The sequence below is a fragment of the Coregonus clupeaformis genome, chromosome 27 (assembly GCF_020615455.1).
Source record: "Coregonus clupeaformis isolate EN_2021a chromosome 27, ASM2061545v1, whole genome shotgun sequence".
In the NCBI taxonomy this organism is placed as follows: Eukaryota; Metazoa; Chordata; class Actinopteri; order Salmoniformes; family Salmonidae; genus Coregonus; species Coregonus clupeaformis.
In genome coordinates, this window is record NC_059218.1 from 13231347 (window position 1) to 13248726 (window position 17380).

The 17380-nt window shown below is 42.9% G+C and overlaps 1 protein-coding gene across 8 annotated transcripts in view; it reads left to right on the plus strand.

The window, feature by feature from the left end:
* Window positions 1-17380, plus strand: part of LOC121541449 (calcium/calmodulin-dependent protein kinase type II subunit beta) — a 56492-nt gene that overhangs the window by 33193 nt on the left and 5919 nt on the right. For 4 of the 8 annotated variants that reach the window (XM_041850460.2, XM_041850465.2, XM_041850461.2 and 1 more), the window contains 2 exons: window positions 4217-4251; window positions 16985-17044. In XM_041850460.2, the coding sequence (XP_041706394.1) occupies window positions 4217-4251; window positions 16985-17044 (95 nt within the window). The remainder of the gene's footprint in view (window positions 1-4216; window positions 4252-16984; window positions 17045-17380) is intronic. The other 4 variants (XM_041850463.2, XM_041850467.2, XM_041850464.2 and 1 more) reach the window with 1 other exon arrangement.

The following is a 17380-nucleotide window of genomic DNA, read 5'->3' on the forward strand; positions in this document are numbered from 1 at the left end:
AGAAATACCTTATTTAGATACGTTTTCAGACCCTTTGCTATATGACACGAAATTGAGCTGTTGTCCATCCTGTTTCCATTGATCATCCTTGAGATGTTTCTACAACTTCATTGGAGTCCACCTGTGGTAAATTCAATTGATTGGACATGATTTGGAAAGGCACACACCTGTCTATTTAAGGTCCCACAGTTGACAGTGCATGTCAGAGCAAAAACCAAGCCATGAGGTCGAAGGAATTGTCCGTAGAGCTCAGAGACAGGATTTGTCGAGGATCAGATGTGGGGAAGGGTAGCAGAAAATGTCTGCAGCATTGAAGGTCCTCAAGAACACAGTGGCCTCCATCATTCATAAATGGAAGAAGTTTGGAACCACCAAGACTCTTCCTAGAGCTGGCCTCCCGACCAAACTGAGCAATCGGGGGAGAAGGGTCTTGGTCAGGGAGGTGACCAAGAACCCGATGGTCACTCTGACAGAGCTCTATAGTTTCCTCTGTTTAGATGGGAGAACCTTCCAGAATGACAACCATCTCTGCAGCACTCCACCAATCAAGCCTTTATGGGAGAGTGACCAGACAGAAGCCATTCCTCAGTAAAAGGCCTGTGACAGCCCGCTTGGAGTTTGCCAAAAGGCACCTAAAGAATCTCAGACCATGAAAAACAAGATTCTCTGGTCTGATGAAACCAAGAACTCTTTGGCCTGAATGCCAAGTGTCACGTCTGGAGGAAACCTGGCACCATCCCTATGGGGAAGCATGGTGTTGGCAGCATCATGCTGTGGGGATGTTTTTCAGCGGCAGGGACTGGGAAACTAGTCAGGATCGAGGCAAAGATGAACGGAGCAAAGTACAGAGAGATCCTTGATGAAAACCTGCTCCAGAGCGCTCAGGACCTCAGACCTGGGCGAAGGTTCACCTTCCAACAGGACAACGACCCTAAGCACACAGCCAAGACAACGCAAGAGTGGCTCTGGGACAAGTATCTGAATGTCCTTGAGTGACCCAGCCAGAGCTCAGACTTGAACCCGATCTAACATCTCTGGAGAGACCTGAAAATAGCTGTGCAGCAACTCTCCCCATCCACCCTGACAGAGCTTGAGAGGATCTGCAGTTACGAATGGGAGAAACTCCCCAAATACAGGTGTGCCAAGCTTGTAGCGTCATACCCACGAAGACTCGAGGCTGTAATCGCTGCCAAAGGTGCTTCAACAAAGTACTGAGTGAAGGGTCTGAATACTTATGTAAATGTGATATTTCTGTTCTTTCTTTTTTTTACTGTTTTTGTTTAATAATTATGGGGTATTGTGTGTAGATTGGGGGGGAACTATTCAATCAATTTTAGAATAAGGCCGTAACCTAACAAAATGTGGGGGTCAAGGGGTCTGAATACTTTCAGAGAGAGAGAGAGAGACTACAGAAAGATTAATAAACCTTCCTTAAAGAAATGCAAGCACTTATGAGTATCTATGTGTGCGTGCATATGTGTATGATCCTACTGTAATGTAAAGTGTTTGCCTTGGTAGCCTCTAGTGGGTGCAAGATCTCATCTAGGCTTAATGTGCTCAGCTGGAAATACACTCGTGTCCCCCGGTGACCGGTTCTTACATAAAACATCCTCCATTCAGGCTGCAAAGGCATCGGTTTCCACCTTAACTAGCTTTAATGGCGTGCCGCTGGGAAAAAAAACGAGTTAAATATGCATACTCTCTTAATACAGTTGAAGTCGGAAGTTTACTTACACTTAGGCTGGAGTCATTAAAACTCTTTTTTTCAACCACTCCACAAATGTCTTATTAACAAACTATAGTTTTGGCAAGTCGGTTAGGACATCTACTTTGTGCATAACATAAGTAATTTTTCCAACAATTGTTTACAGACAGATTATTTCACTTATAATTCACTGTATCACAATTCCAGTGGGTCAGAAGTTTACATACACTAAGTTGACTGTGCCTTTTAAACAGCTTGGAAAATTCCAGAAAATGATGTCATGGCTTTAGAAGCTTCTGATAGGCTAATTGACATTTCTGAGTCAATTGGAGGTGTACCCGTGGATGTATTTCAAGGCCTACCTTCAAACTCAGTGCCTCTTTGCTTGACATCATGGGAAAATCAAAAGAAATCAGCCAAGACCTCAGAAAAAGAATTGTAGACCTCCACAAGTCTGATTCATCCTGGCGAGCAATTTCCAAACGCCTGAAGGTACCACGTTCATCTGTACAAACAATAGTATTCAAGGATAAACACCATGTGACCACGCAGCCGTCATAACGCTCAGGAAGGAGATGTTTTCTGTCTCCTAGAGATTAACATACTTTGGTGCGAAAAGTACAAATCAATCCCAGAACAACAGCAAAGGACCTTGTGAAGATGCTGGAGGAAAGAGGTACAAAATTATCTATATCCACAGTAAAACGAGTCCTATATCGACATAACCTGAAAGGCCGCTCAGCAAGGAAGAAGCCACTGCTTCAAAAACCCGCCATAAAAAAGCCAGACTACGGTTTGCAACTGCACATGGGGACAAAGATAGTACTTTTTGGAGAAATGTCCTCTGGTCTGATTAAACAAAAATAGAACTGTTTGGCCATAATGACCATCGTTATGTTTAGAGTAAAAAGGGGGTTCTTGCAAGCCAAAGAACACCATCCCAACCGTGAAGCACGGGGGTGGCAGCATCATGCTGTGGGGGTGCTTTGCTGCAGGAGTGACTGGTGCACTTCACAAAATAGATGGCATCATGAGGAAGAAAAATGATGTGGATATATTGAAGCAACATCTCAAGACATCAGTCAGGAAGTTAAAGCTTGGTTGCAAATGGGTCTTCCAAATGGACAATGACCCCAAGCATACTTCCAAAGTTGTGGCAAAATGGCTTAAGGACAACAAAGTTAAGGTATTGGAGTGGCCATCACAAAGCCCTGACCTCAAACCTATAGAAAATGTGTGGGCAGAACTGAAAAAGCGTGTGCGAGCAAGGAGGCCTACAAACCTGACTCAGTTACACCAGCTCTGTCAGGAGGAATGGGCCAAAATTCACCCAACTTATTGTGGGAAGCTTGTGGAAGGCTACCCGACACGTTTGACCCAAGTTAAACAATTTAAAGTCAATGCTACCAAATACTAATTGAGTGTATGTAAACTTCTGACCCACTGGGAATGTGATGAAAGAAATAAAAGCTGAAATAAATCATTCTCTCTACTATTATTCTGACATTTCACATTTTTAAAATAAAGTGGTGATCCTAACTGACCTAAGACAGGGAATTTCTACTAGGATTAAATGTCAGGAATTGTGAAAAACTGAGTTTAAATGTATTTGGCTAAGGTGTATGTAAACTTCCGACTTCAACTGTATAACACCATTTTCCACCACCATTTCCTGATCTTCGGACGACTTCCGGATGTTGCACACAGTGTTCAGCCAATCAGGTTGCAGCAGTCTGTTGTTTACCCCTGGCTGACCGCGGGGCGCAACGTCAGGAAGTACCATTACCCACTCTAGCAAGGTGGTGGAAAATTGTGTTTTATTAAGAGAGTACGCATATTTTAACAAAATAATTTTGCCAGCGGCGCACCATTAAAGCTAGTTAAGGAGGAAACCGATGCCTTTGCAGCCTGAATGGAGGATGTTTTATGTACAAACCGGTCACCGGGGGACAGGAGTGTATTACCGGCTGAGCACATTAAGCTTAGACAATAGTGGAGATCTAGCAGCTAGTAAAGTGTGCGTTCATCATCATTTGCATGGTGCTCCGTACTGTATTATATTCCTGTATTATATTCACGGAGTGGAATCCCCTAATCTGAATTAATCCCACCTGCCTCGGAGATTAACAAAGCCATTATTATACACCTGCTTCTCCATTCCATATTCCCCTGCCTTTTCTCCCCTAATCCCCTGTGTGTGTGTGTGTGTGTGTGTGTGTGGTGGTGGGGGGTGGGGGATAGGGGTATTGAGGGAGTATAAAATATAGTTTCATTATAGAGTAGGTCGCTGTTGTCACACAGTGAGAATGTGTGTGTGTGTTTATAAATGTTAGGGTTCGGTGTGTGTGTGCATGCTAGCAGACTGAGAGTTCAGTGTGTGTGTGTTAGCTAGCTAGGAGTAAGATAGGTATCGACACTCGTGCGTGTGTATGTTTGAGGTGTGTTTGAGTAAAAGAGTGTGTATGATGAGTACTTTACCCTCTGAGAGTGTGTTCTCAATCTCCTTTGCAGCCAAGAGTCTCCTCAACAAGAAGGCTGACGTCAAGGTAAGACGCAAAAACACGTGTATCCTCCCCTCTCCTCTCTGTTCTCTCTCCCCTCCTCCTGCAATTGACAGTGTTGTGTCGTGTTTTGAGGGCATGCTCTTTGGGTGTGTGTGTTTATTCTCACTCTTTGTGTACACTGGGCATTCTGTCTGTGTCGTGCGTGCGTGTGTGTGTGTGTGTGTGTGTGTGTGTGTGTGTGTGTGTGTGTGTGTAGCCTATTAGTCTGACTTTCCAGCATAGTCTAATGCGCTCTAGCTACAGTGAGGGGAAAAAAGTATTTGATCCCCTGCTGATTTTGTACGGTTGCCCACTGACAAAGAAATTATTTTTAATGGTAGGTTTATTTGAACAGTGAGAGACAGAATAACAACAAAAAAATCCAGAAAAACGCATGTCAAAAATGTTATACATTTATTTGCATTTTAATGAGGGAAATAAGTATTTGACTCCCTCTCAATCAGAAAAATGTCTGGCTCCCAGGTGTCTTTTATACAGGTAACGAGCTGAGATTAGGAGCACACTCTTTTTCTGGGAGTGCTCCTAATCTCAGTTTGTTACCTGTATAAAAGACACCTGTCCACAGAAGCAATCAATCAATCAGATTCCAAACTCTTCACCATGGCCAAGACCTAAGAGCTCTCCAAGGATGTCAGAGACAAGATTGTAGACCTACACAAGGCTAGAATGGGCTACAAGACCATCGCCAAGCAGCTTGGTGAGAAGATGACAACAGTTGGCGCGATTATTCGCAAATGGAAGAAACACAAAAGACCTGTCAATCTCCCTCGGCCTGGGGCTCCATGCAAGATCTCACCTCATGGAGTTGCAATGATCATAGGAACGGTGAGGAATCAGCCCAGAACTACACGGGAGGATCTTGTCAATGATCTCAAGGCAGCTGGGACCATAGTCACCAAGAAAACAATTGGTAACACACTACGCCGTGAAGGACTGAAATCCTGCAGCGCCCGCAAGGTCCCCCTGCTCAAGAAACCACATATACAGGGCCGTCTGAAGTTTGCCAATGAACATCTGAATGATTCAGAGGAGAACTGGGTGAAAGTGTTGTGGTCAGATGAGACCAAAATCGAGCTCTTTAGCATCAACTCAACTCGCTGTGTTTGGAGGAGGAGGAATGCTGCCTATGACCCCAAGAACACCATCCCCACCGTCAAACATGGAGGTTGAAACATTATGCTTTGGAGGTGTTGTTCTGCTAAGGGGACAGGACAACTTCACTGCATCAAAGGGACGATGGATGGGGCCATGTACCGTCAAATCTTGGGTGAGAACCTCCTTCCCTCAGCCATGGCATTGAAAATGGGTCGTGGATGGGTATTCCAGCATGACAATGACCCAAAACACACGGCCAAGGCAACAAAGGAGTGGCTCAAGAAGAAGCACATTAAGGTCCTGGAGTGGCCTAGCCTGACTCCAGACCTTAATCCCATAGAAAATCTGTGGAGGGAGCTGAAGGTTCGAGTTGCCAAACGTCAGCCTCGAAACCTTAATGACTTGGAGAAGATCTGCAAAGAGGAGTGGAACAAAATCCCTCCTGAGATGTGTGCAAATCTGGTGGACAACTACAAGAAACATCTGACCTCTGTGATTGCGACAAGGGTTTTGCCACCAAGTACTAAATCATGTTTTGCAGAGGAGTCAAATACTTATTTCCCTCATTAAAATGCAAATCAATGTATAACATTTTTTACATGTGTTTTTTCTGGATTTTTTTGTTGTTATTCTGTCACTCACTGTTCAAATAAACCTACCATTAAAATTAAAGACTGATCATGTCTTTGTCATTGGGCAAACATACAAAATCAGCAGGGGATCAAATACTTTTTCCCCTCACTGTATGTAGTTAAAATGTTCCATTCATGTGGACTGACCTGATCGCACAGAGGTCAAACCAAACATACGGTATACATATAACGTAAGCTGTTCTTTTTTTGTGACCAACTTTTTATTTACAGTGGGGGGAAAAAGTATTTAGTCAGCCACCAATTGTGCAAGTTCTCCCACTTAAAAAGATGAGAGAGGCCTGTAATTTTCATCATAGGTACACGTCAACTATGACAGACCAAATGAGAATTTTTTTCCAGAAAATCACATTGTAGGAAATTTTTTCATTAAATAAGTATTTGGTCAATAACAAAAGTTTCTCAATACTTTGTTATATACCCTTTGTTGGCAATGACACAGTTCAAACGTTTTCTGTAAGTCTTCACAAGGTTTTCACACACTGTTGCTGGTATTTTGGCCCATTCCTCCATGCAGATCTCCTCTAGAGCAGTGATGTTTTTGGGCTGTCGCTGGGCAACACGGATTTTCAACTCCCCTCCAAATATTTTCTATGGGGTTGAGATCTGGAGACTGGCTAGGCCACTCCAGGACCTTGAAATGCTTCTTACGAAGCCATTCCTTCGTTGCCCGGGCGGTGTGTTTGGGATCATTGTCATGCTGAAAGACCCAGCCACGTTTCATCTTCAATGCCCTTGCTGATGGAAGGAGGTTTTCACTCAAAATCTCACGATACATGGCCCCATTCATTCTTTCCTTTACACGGATCAGTCGTCCTGGTCCCTTTGCAGAAAAATAGCCCCAAAGCATGATGTTTCCACCCCCATGCTTCACAGTAGGTATGGTGTTCTTTGGATGCAACTCAGCATTCTTTGTCCTCCAAACACGACGAGTTGAGTTTTTACCAAAAAGTTATATTTTGGTTTCATCTGACCATATGACATTCTCCCAATCCTCTTCTGGATCATCCAAATGCACTCTAGCAAACTTCAGACGGGCCTGGACATGTACTGGCTTAAGCAGGGGGACACGTCTGGCACTGCAGGATTTGAGTCCCTGGCGGCGTAGTGTGTTACTGATGGTAGGCTTTGTTACTTTGGTCCCAGCTCTCTGCAGGTCATTCACTAGGTCCCCCCGTGTGGTTCTGGGATTTTGCTCACCGTTCTTGTGATCATTTTGACCCCACGGGGTGAGATCTTGCGTGGAGCCCCAGATCGAGGGAGATTATCAGTGGTCTTGTATGTCTTCCATTTCCTAATAATTGCTCCCACAGTTGATTTCTTCAAACCAAGCTGCTTACCTATTGCAGATTCAGTCTTCCCAGCCTGGTGCAGGTCTACAATTTTGTTTCTGGTGTCCTTTGACAGCTCTTTGGTCTTGGCCATAGTGGAGTTTGGAGTGTGACTGTTTGAGGTTGTGGACAGGTGTCTTTTATACTGATAACAAGTTCAAACAGGTGCCATTAATACAGGTAACGAGTGGAGGACAGAGGAGCCTCTTAAAGAAGAAGTTACAGGTCTGTGAGAGCCAGAAATCTTGCTTGTTTGTAGGTGACCAAATACTTATTTTCCACCATAATTTGCAAATAAATTCATAAAAAATCCTACAATGGGATTTTCTGGATTTTTTTTCCTCAATTTGTCTGTCATAGTTGACGTGTACCTATGATGAAAATTACAGGCCTCTCATCTTTTTAAGTGGGAGAACATGCACAATTGGTGACTGACTAAATACTTTTTTTCCCCACTGTAGTTTTTAATTTTTATTTTACAGAGGGGGGGGTTACAGGTACAAAAACAATCAAATAAATGCATACAAAGAACCCTGACCCATTCCCCACTCAGTCCCTATCCACCCGCCCGTATCATCCCTCTCCACCCGGAAACCATGCTTCCCACCCCGCCTTCCTTGACTAGCAAAATTCATTCTCGCTGTCGATAATTCTAATGTTATAACTTCTAATAGTAACTGTATCCGCTGGTTAAATGGCAGAGAGAGAGGTGGTTGCCATCTTAGAATTAAAAAAAAGTCACAGCAGTGCTGCCTTTCAGCAGTAATCTTCTCTGATTGATTGAGAGATTCAAGGGGCTATCATCGTTAAGTAACATAATAGATGGAAAGTATTGAATATTTAAATTCATGCACTTCAAAATGAATTTTGTAACTTTGCCCCAGAAGTGCCTTCAGAAAGTATGCACACCCCTTAACTTTTTCCTCATTTTGTTGTGTTACCGCCTGAATTTAAAATTGATTCAGTTGAGAATTTGTGTTTCTGGACTACACACAATACCCCGTAATGTCAAAGTGGAATTATGTTTTTCGATTTTTTTAAACAAATTAATAAAAATGAAAAGCTGAAATGTCTTAAGTCAATAAGTATTGATACACCAGTATCCCTTTGTTATGACAAGCCTAAATAAGTTCAGGAGTCACATAAAACAAGTCACATAATAAGTTGCATGGACTCACTCTGTGTGCAATAATAGTGTTTAACATGATTTTTGAATGACTACCTCATATCTGTACCCTCTACATTATCTTTAAGATCCTTCAGTCGAGCAGTAAATTTCAAACACAGATTCAACCACAAAGACCTATTGGGAGATCCGTAATTTTTTTTTTAAAAGCAGACATTGAATATCCCTTTGAGCATGGTGAAGTTATTAATTACACTTTGGATGGTGTATCAATACACCCAGTCACTACAAAGATACAGGCGTCCTTCCTAACTCATTTGCCGGAGAGGAAGGAAACCGCTCAGGGATTTTACCATGAGGCCAATGGAAGCCTGTACAGAATCAAAATATTCCAGAACATGCATCTTGTTTGTAATAAGGCACTAAAGTAAAACTGCAAAAAAATGTGGCAAAGAAATTAATACAAATACAAAGCGTTATGTTTGGGGCAAACAACACATTCAAGCATGGTGGTGGCTGCTTCATGCTATGGGTATGCTTGTCATCAGCAAGGACTAGGACGTTTTTTAGGATGGAAAGAAATGGAATAGAGCTAAGCGCAGGCAAAATCCTAACGGAAAACCTGGTTCAGTCTGCTTTCCAACAGACACTGGGAGACCAATTCACCTTTCAGCAGGACAATAACCTTAAACACAAGGCCAAATGGAGTTGTTTACCAAGATAACATTGAATGTTCATGAGTGGCCTAGTTACTGTTTTGACTTAAATTGGCTTGAAAATCTATGGCAAGACTTGAAAATTGCTGTCTAGCAATGGTCAACGGGATACCAAGGTCATATTTTTCCATATTCTGTTTCAGTTTATGCATGGTTCAGATTCAATTAGATCTGTGGACCATACTTTTTTAATGGCTAGCTCAGAATATGAGCTTTCCAAAAGTTGTTATATACACTGCTCAAAAAAATAAAGGGAACACTTAAATAACACATCCTAGATCTGAATGAATGAAATAATCTTATTAAATACTTTTTTCTTTACATAGTTGAATGTGCTGACAACCAAATCACACACAAATTATAAATGGAAATAAAATTTATCAACCCATGGAGGTCTGGATTTGGAGTCACCCTCAAAATTAAAGTGGAAAACCACACTACAGGCTGATCCAACTTTGATGTAATGTCCTTAAAACAAGTCAAAATGAGGCTCAGTAGTGTGTGTGGCCTCCACGTGCCTGTATGACCTCCCTACAACGCCTGGGCATGCTCCTGATGAGGTGGCGGATGGTCTCCTGAGGGATCTCCTCCCAGACCTGGACTAAAGCATCCGCCAACTCCTGGACAGTCTGTGGTGCAACGTGGCATTGGTGGATGGAGCGAGACATTATGTCCCGGATGTGCTCAATTGGATTCAGGTCTGGGGAACGGGCGGGCCAGTCCATAGCATCAATGCCTTCGTCTTGCAGGAACTGCTGACACACTCCAGCCACATGAGGTCTAGCATTGTCTTGCATTAGGAGGAACCCAGGGCCAACCGCACCAGCATATGGTCTCACAAGGGGTCTGAGGATCTCATCTCGGTACCTAATGGCAGTCAGGCTACCTCTGGCGAGCACATGGAGGGCTGTGCGGTCCCCCAAAGAAATGCCACCCCACACCATGACTGACCCACCGCCAAACCGGTCATGCTGGAGGATGTTGCAGGCAGCAGAACATTCTCCACGGCGTCTCCAGACTCTGTCAAGTCTGTCACGTGCTCAGTGTGAACCTGCTTTCATCTGTGAAGACCACAGGGCACCAGTGGCGAATTTGCCAATCTTGGTGTTCTCTGGCAAATGCCAAACGTCCTGCACGGTGTTGGGCTGTAAGCACAACCCCCACCTGTGGACGTCGGGCCCTCATACCACCCTCATGGAGTCTGTTTCTGACCGTTTGAGCAGACACATGCACATTTGTGGCCTGCTGGAGGTCATTTTGCAGGGCTCTGGCAGTGCTCCTCCTGCTCCTCCTTGCACAAAGGCGGAGGTAGTGGTCCTGCTGCTGGGTTGTTGCCCTCCTACGGCCTCCTCCACGTCTCCTGATGTACTGGCCTGTCTCCTGGTAGCGCCTCCATGCTCTGGACACTACGCTGATAGACACAGCAAACCTTCTTGCCACAGCTTGCATTGATGTGCCATCCTGGATGAGCTGCACTACCTGAGCCACTTGTGTGGGTTGTAGACTCCGTCTCATGCTACCACTAGAGTGAAAGCACCGCCAGCATTCAAAAGTGACCAAAACATCAGCCAGGAAGCATAGGAACTGAGAAGTGGTCTGTGGTCACCACCTGCAGAACCACTTCTTTATTGGGGGTGTCTTGCTAATTGCCTATAATTTCCACCTGTTGTCTATTCCATTTGCACAACAGCATGTGAAATGTATTGTCAATCAGTGTTGCTTCCTAAGTGGACAGTTTGATTTCACAGAAGTGTGATGGACTTGGAGTTACATTGTGTTGTTTAAGTGTTCCCTTTATTTTTTTGAGCAGTGTATTATAGAGATCAGTCCTTTTGGGGGCCCAGATAATGTTTTTATAAATCCCATCATTGGATGTTTCGGTAGTTGGGTTTCCCAGAGGACTCCATAGGCCAGCATAGCTGACCTAAGTTGTAAATATAGAAAAAGGAGTTGTCTGGTAATGTGTATGTGTCTTTCAAATTTTTGAATGTTCTCAAACCATTACTGTCCATGGGTACGGATTCCACATTTGTACCATTGGGGTGGTGCAAAAGGCCGCTCTCCAGATCACAAGGCGTTATAGCGAAATATTGGCGTATGGGCATGCCATTTTGATTCCCAGTTACATTGTTTTTCAATTTTGCACCAAATAGAAATTGTGTGAACATAATCTGTTCTATAGAATTCTAAAGAGTTTTTTAGATGGGTGAAAAATGAAAGTCGATGGAGTCTCATCAGCCTCAAAGACGGATTCTGCTGGCATTGGTACGCTAACACACACACAGCATAGGATGTACACCCAGATTACACACACTAAACAGTATCCCAGCCAAATATTTCACCTGTGACCTTTGAACTGAGGGCAGAGCTGTCAGGTGTATAACCCATCCTCAACCTCTAATCTCCATCTTTCTCCCTCCATCTCTTCTCCCTCCATCTTTCCCTCTTTCTGTACACCCTCTCTCTGTCCCTCCCTCTCTCTCTCGCTCTCTCTCTCGCTCTCTGGGTGGCAGGGTGCTAATCTCAGATTATTTCTCTCTCATGATTAATCTGTCGTTATGTAATCTTTCTCTGCACAACCCTCTGCACTCCCTTCTTCCCTCCCTCTCACTCTCTGTTCCTCTCTCTCTGACTCTGCAAACAACACTGGAGCTACAGTGCCTAGTGAAAGTCTACACACCCCTTGCACAGTTGTCACATTTTGCTGCCTTCAAATGTAATAACAAAAAGTTTAAAATGAAATGTTTTACATACTGATCTACACAACCTGCTCCACATTTTCAAAGTGATAGAACAAGTATAGAAATGTTTCTAAATTAAAAGCCCAGTGCAGTCAAAAACGTGATTTTCCTGTTTTTTATATACAGTACAGGTAACTGCCAAAATAAAGGAAACACGTCAGTAAATGAGGTATACTCTGGCTGCATTTAGACAGGCAGCCCAATTCTGATCTTTTTTTCACTAATTGGTATTTTGACCAATCAGATCAGCTCTGAAAAATATCTGATGTGATTGCTCAAAAGACCAATTAGTGGAAAAAAGATCAGAATGGACTGCGTGTTAGGTACAGTGCATTCGGAAAGTATTCAGACTCCTTGACTTTTTGTTATGTTACAGCCTTATTCTAAAATTGATTTTATTTTTATCCTCAGCAATCTACACACAATACACCATAATGTCAAAGCGAAACATGTTTTTCGAAATGTTTGCAAATGTATAAAATAATATATTTTAAAAATACCTTCATTACATAAGTATTCAAACTCTCTGCTATGAGACTCGAAATTGAGCTCAGGTGCATCCTGTTTCCATTGATCATCCTTGAGATGTTTCTACAACTTGATTGTAGTCCACCTGTGGTAAATTCAATTGACTGGACATGATTTGGAAAGGCACACACCTGTCTATATAAGGTCCCACAGTTGACAGTGCATGTCAGAGCAAAAACCAAGCCATGAGGTCAAAGGAATTGTCCTTAGAGCTCTGAGACAGGATTGTGTCGAGGCACAGATCTGGGGAAGGGTACCAAAAACATTCTGCTGCATTGAAGGTCCCCAAGAACACAGTGGCCTCCATCATTCTTAAATGGAAGAAGTTTGGAACCACCCAGACTCTTCCTAGAGCTATTTTTAATACATTTGCAAAAAGTTATAAAAACCAGTTTTTGGTTTGTCATTATGGGGTATTGTGTGTAGATCGATGAGGGGAAAAAACAATTTAATCTATTTTAAAATAAGGCTGTAACATAACAAAATGTCGAAAAAGTCAAGGGGTCTGAATACTTTCTGAATGCACTGTATATTGAAATCAGATGCTTTCACACAGGTGTGGTTCCTGAGTTAATTAAGCAAATAACATCCCATCATACTTAGGGTCAAGTATAAAAAGGAACAGTTGCTTATTATTATTTTGGCTACCATGGCTAGAAGAAGAGATCTCAGTGACTTTAAAAGAGGGGTATCAAAGGCGCATTGCGGGTTTAAAGCCATTTTTATTTAAATATCAAATTCTTTCTGGATAACAATTAAGTACCTTACTGTGATTGTTTTCAATGAAAATTGTAAAATATAAACTAAAATAGCTTCTTAGCAAAGAGCAATTTCGAAAGCAAGAATTTTGCTAGGACTGTCTGGGAGTGGTCTGAGTGGGGAGGGGAAAACTGAAAACTAGCTGTTATTGGCAGAGAGATTTGGAACTCTCTTACCTGGGCGGCAGGTAGCTTAGTGGTTAAGAGCGTTGTGCCAGTAACCGAAAGGTCGCTGGTTCTAATCCCCGAGCCGACTGGGTGAAAAATCTGTCGATGTGCCCTTGAGCAAGACACTTAACCCTAATTGCTCCTGTAAGGATAAGAGTGTCTGCTAAATGACAAAAAAAATAAAAAAATATTTGTGATGTCACCAGGCTGTCCAAAACTCCATCCCAATTCATCCTAACAGGCTCAAATTTGAGGCAGTCTTTTCAAACAACTCTTACAATAAAAGGGCATTATCATCCTTTTCACAATTTCATAGTATTATTGCAACCTCATATGTACTGGGGTGTTGGTCAGGATCAAAATCAATATTAAAGGAGCAAAGCCCAGGTCTTTTGAATACCGAACCCTGGGATAGAGTTGTATTTTTCAGCGGGACAATAAACACATTTTTATGCAAAAGACTCACCAGAATGGCTTTCCAAGAGTGTTCCTGAGGGGTCCAGTCTCAGTCCTGACTTAAATCTGCTTGAAAATCAGAGACAAGCTTTGAATATTGCTGTCCATCAATGACTCCCAACCCAGTTCACTGAGCTTGAGCAATTTTGACTAAAACAATGGATATACAGTATATTGCCCTAAAAGTTGTGCAGAGTTGGTAGAATCTTCTTCAAAATGATTTACAGCTGTAATTGCTGCCTAAGGTGTTTCCACCAAGTATCTGGGGTGAGAAGACATATGCAATCAAGACATCTTTGTTTTTTATTAGTTTTTTATTTAGAAAATGTTCTATAATTTTTCCTTCACTTTGAAAATGTGGAGCAGGTTGTGTAGATCAATAGGAAAAAAATCTAATTAAATAAATTGTTAGATTTAATTTTAAGGCAGCAAAATGAGACAACTGTGCAAGGGGTGTGTAGACTTTCACTAGGCACTGTACTTGGGTTCAGAACACAAGCACACACACACACTATATCTCCCTATGAGCAGCGGGCGGTTGTAATCTCTCTCTGTGCAGCCCAGCAACTAACAGTAATGGACAAGGACCACTTACTCTACCTCTCTCTCTCCCTCTCTCTGTCTGAATCACCCCTTCATCTCTCATCCTCTCCACCCCTCTCTCACTCCATCACTCCATCCAAATCCTCCCACACCTACAGACCCCCACCACTCTCCACCACATCAAGGATGAAATGGGTTCACCTACACTGGGATGTGTGTGTGTGTGCGTGTGTGTGTGTGTGCGTGCTGTCGGATGGGAATGCTACTCTTGCTGTGTGTCTGAACTTTGGGAACCAGGAAGACAGAAATAGAAGCTACAATATCATCCGCTGCACCTCTGGCGTCGCTTAGCAATCATCTCAATACACACACACATACGTTTTTTCTAATATTCTTGCTGTGAGGCAGTATTCTACATCCACTAGTTATATATCCACTCCATTTATATCCACCATATAGGAGCATAATCGAAGTGTCAGATCTCTTACATTTTAATGATTATGAGTTTGATTATTTAATTGTTTCTATATTGTTCTAGGATCATTTGTGTAACTGTAAATCATTCCTTTTTACATACAATCCACACTCATCCTCAGCATTCTTCACGTCCCTTATGGTGTTTATCTCTGTCTCACTCTCTCCTCTCCTCCATCTCATCACTTCATCCAGAGATTGAAATCCAGCCCCAAAGTTCAGATCTTGGTGAGGATATCACTGTATCCCCCTTTCCCCCCTCTTCTCCTTTTCTTCTCTCTCTCTTTCTCCACCTCTTCTCCTCTCCTCTTCTTCTCTCTCCACCTCTTCTCTTTCTCCCTCCTCCCCTCTCTCCATCCTCCTTTCCTCTTCTTCCTCTCCTCTTCTCCTGTCTTCCTTCTCTATCACTCTTTCGATTGTCTCTTACTCATCCTCTCTTCATGAGTCACGTCTCAGTGATTGCTCATTCAGACACAGTCCACCTGAGAGAGTGTGAGAGAGACAGACAGATATGCCAAGTTGCATTGTTACGGTTGTGACATGACAAGCTATTATCCGACTTGGTATGAGGGGCTAGCCATTCTCCCAAACACATAATCGGTTATTGTGTGTGTGTGTGTGTGTGTTTCCTCTCTATTTTCTAGTCTCTAAAGTGTCTGTGTTCTGGTTTATGTTGTTGGTCTTGGTCAAATATACCACGTTTCAGGTTCCACCAAAACTCCTGATATGCGTTGATATGATTGATGGAATTGGATCGCGGATGTAAGTGGTGGATGAAGAGACCTAATCCAATTCACCTCTAAACCATTTGATCCATTTAGCTTCCAGTTGATCAGACTTGTGGGTAAACAATGTTATATGAGCTGTAGGTTGTCTATCCATCTCTGCTCAATCACTTCTAATACTGCCACACTCTAACCATGCCCTCTGATAGGCTGGCTGCACACTAACCAGACCCTCTGATAGGTTGGCTGCACACCCACTGACTCACAGTATTGATCCTGCCCAGTATATCAGTCCATTGGGGTTGAATGAGTCCGTTTCCTGATAGATATAGACCACAGTCATATTAGCCTCAGCGGGGTCGGAAACAACCGGATGTTCCGGTTTTCAGGGGAAATGGAAGAAAGAGCCTGTGACACGACTTCCGTTTTTGGACGTTAATAAGGCGACATTCCATCTTAACTCCTCCTCTACATTTACTGGATTGGTTGAACAGTGCAGAAGAGAACATCCCACAACAGTTTTCTTTTATTCTCGTCAAGACCAGAATGTGGGGGATCTATTTTCAGGCTGCTACGTTAGGTTATAGCCATATAGACTTGGATCTGATATAGACTTCTAGTATATTTGAGAGAGATATGTGAAAGAGAGTGGCTTATTTATTATTTAGTGGTAGAGGTTGTCCCTTGGCACAGATATAGGAGTAGGTTTCACTCCCTAAATCCTAAACTTAAAGACGTCCTACATCGATTTTTGAACTTTTACTGTTGAAAAGCAATATCCCAAGTATAGATACAGTATAGAACACACACTAAAGGGTAAAAAAAATATTTTTTTAGACAACTGCAAACTTTAAGGAGTTGGTCTGATGGAAATCCGTAATGTCATCGGCCTCCCCCCTTGCTTGAGGAACAACAGAGGAGCAATAGAGAACAGAAGAGGAAAGGCCCACCCCCCACTTGTGCTATGTCGTGACATACCTGGACCACCTATTGAGATGTGTCTTTTTATTTGAATACATCTGGTGTTAAATGAGGTGAAAAGGAGACTGGAGTGCCACTAACTGTTAAGGGGGAAATTGCATAACTGACCTTAGATCATAGGGTCTAGTCTAGTGGCAATGTCATCATACTCTTTCTTTTTTTTTTACAGATATATAGATAGAAGTGTAGATGGAGAGATAGATGAAAGGAACAGGGTGCAGAAAGTGAGTGACGGAACAGGGAATCTAACCGCTGCCTTCAGGGGCATAATATGTGGTCCGGGCGTGGCAGCGTAACCACTAGACCAGCCTCCGGCATATACACCTTATTTCTAACCTCACCCACATCCTTACACCCAGACCTCTCACTTTCCATGTCTGTTGTGCCATATTTTAACCCATTGTCTTTTTTGCACCGCTGCAGCCTAACAGCACGAGAAACAGCACAGTCACCAGCCCCAAAGGAACCCCCTCTGCTGCACTGGTACACTCCTCCTTTATATATCACTCCATCTCCCTCTGTTTCTATTCAACTTTATTCTCTATTTGTCTCTGTCAGTCTCAATTTCCTCTGTGTTTTTGTTGGTCTGTATCTGTTTTTCTCTCTGTCTCTCTCTCTCTCTCTGTCTCTCTCTCTCTCTCTCTCTCTCTCTCTCTCTCTCTCTCTCTCTCTCTCTCTCTCTGTCTTTGTCTTTGCCTGTCTTAACCCCTCATCACCTACCTGTCAGTAGCGGTTCAGTGTGATTCTTTGCATGTGTGGTTTTGTGTGTGCGACTGTGTGTACATGTCATGGTCAGTCAGATTGTAGTAGCTTTCAGGT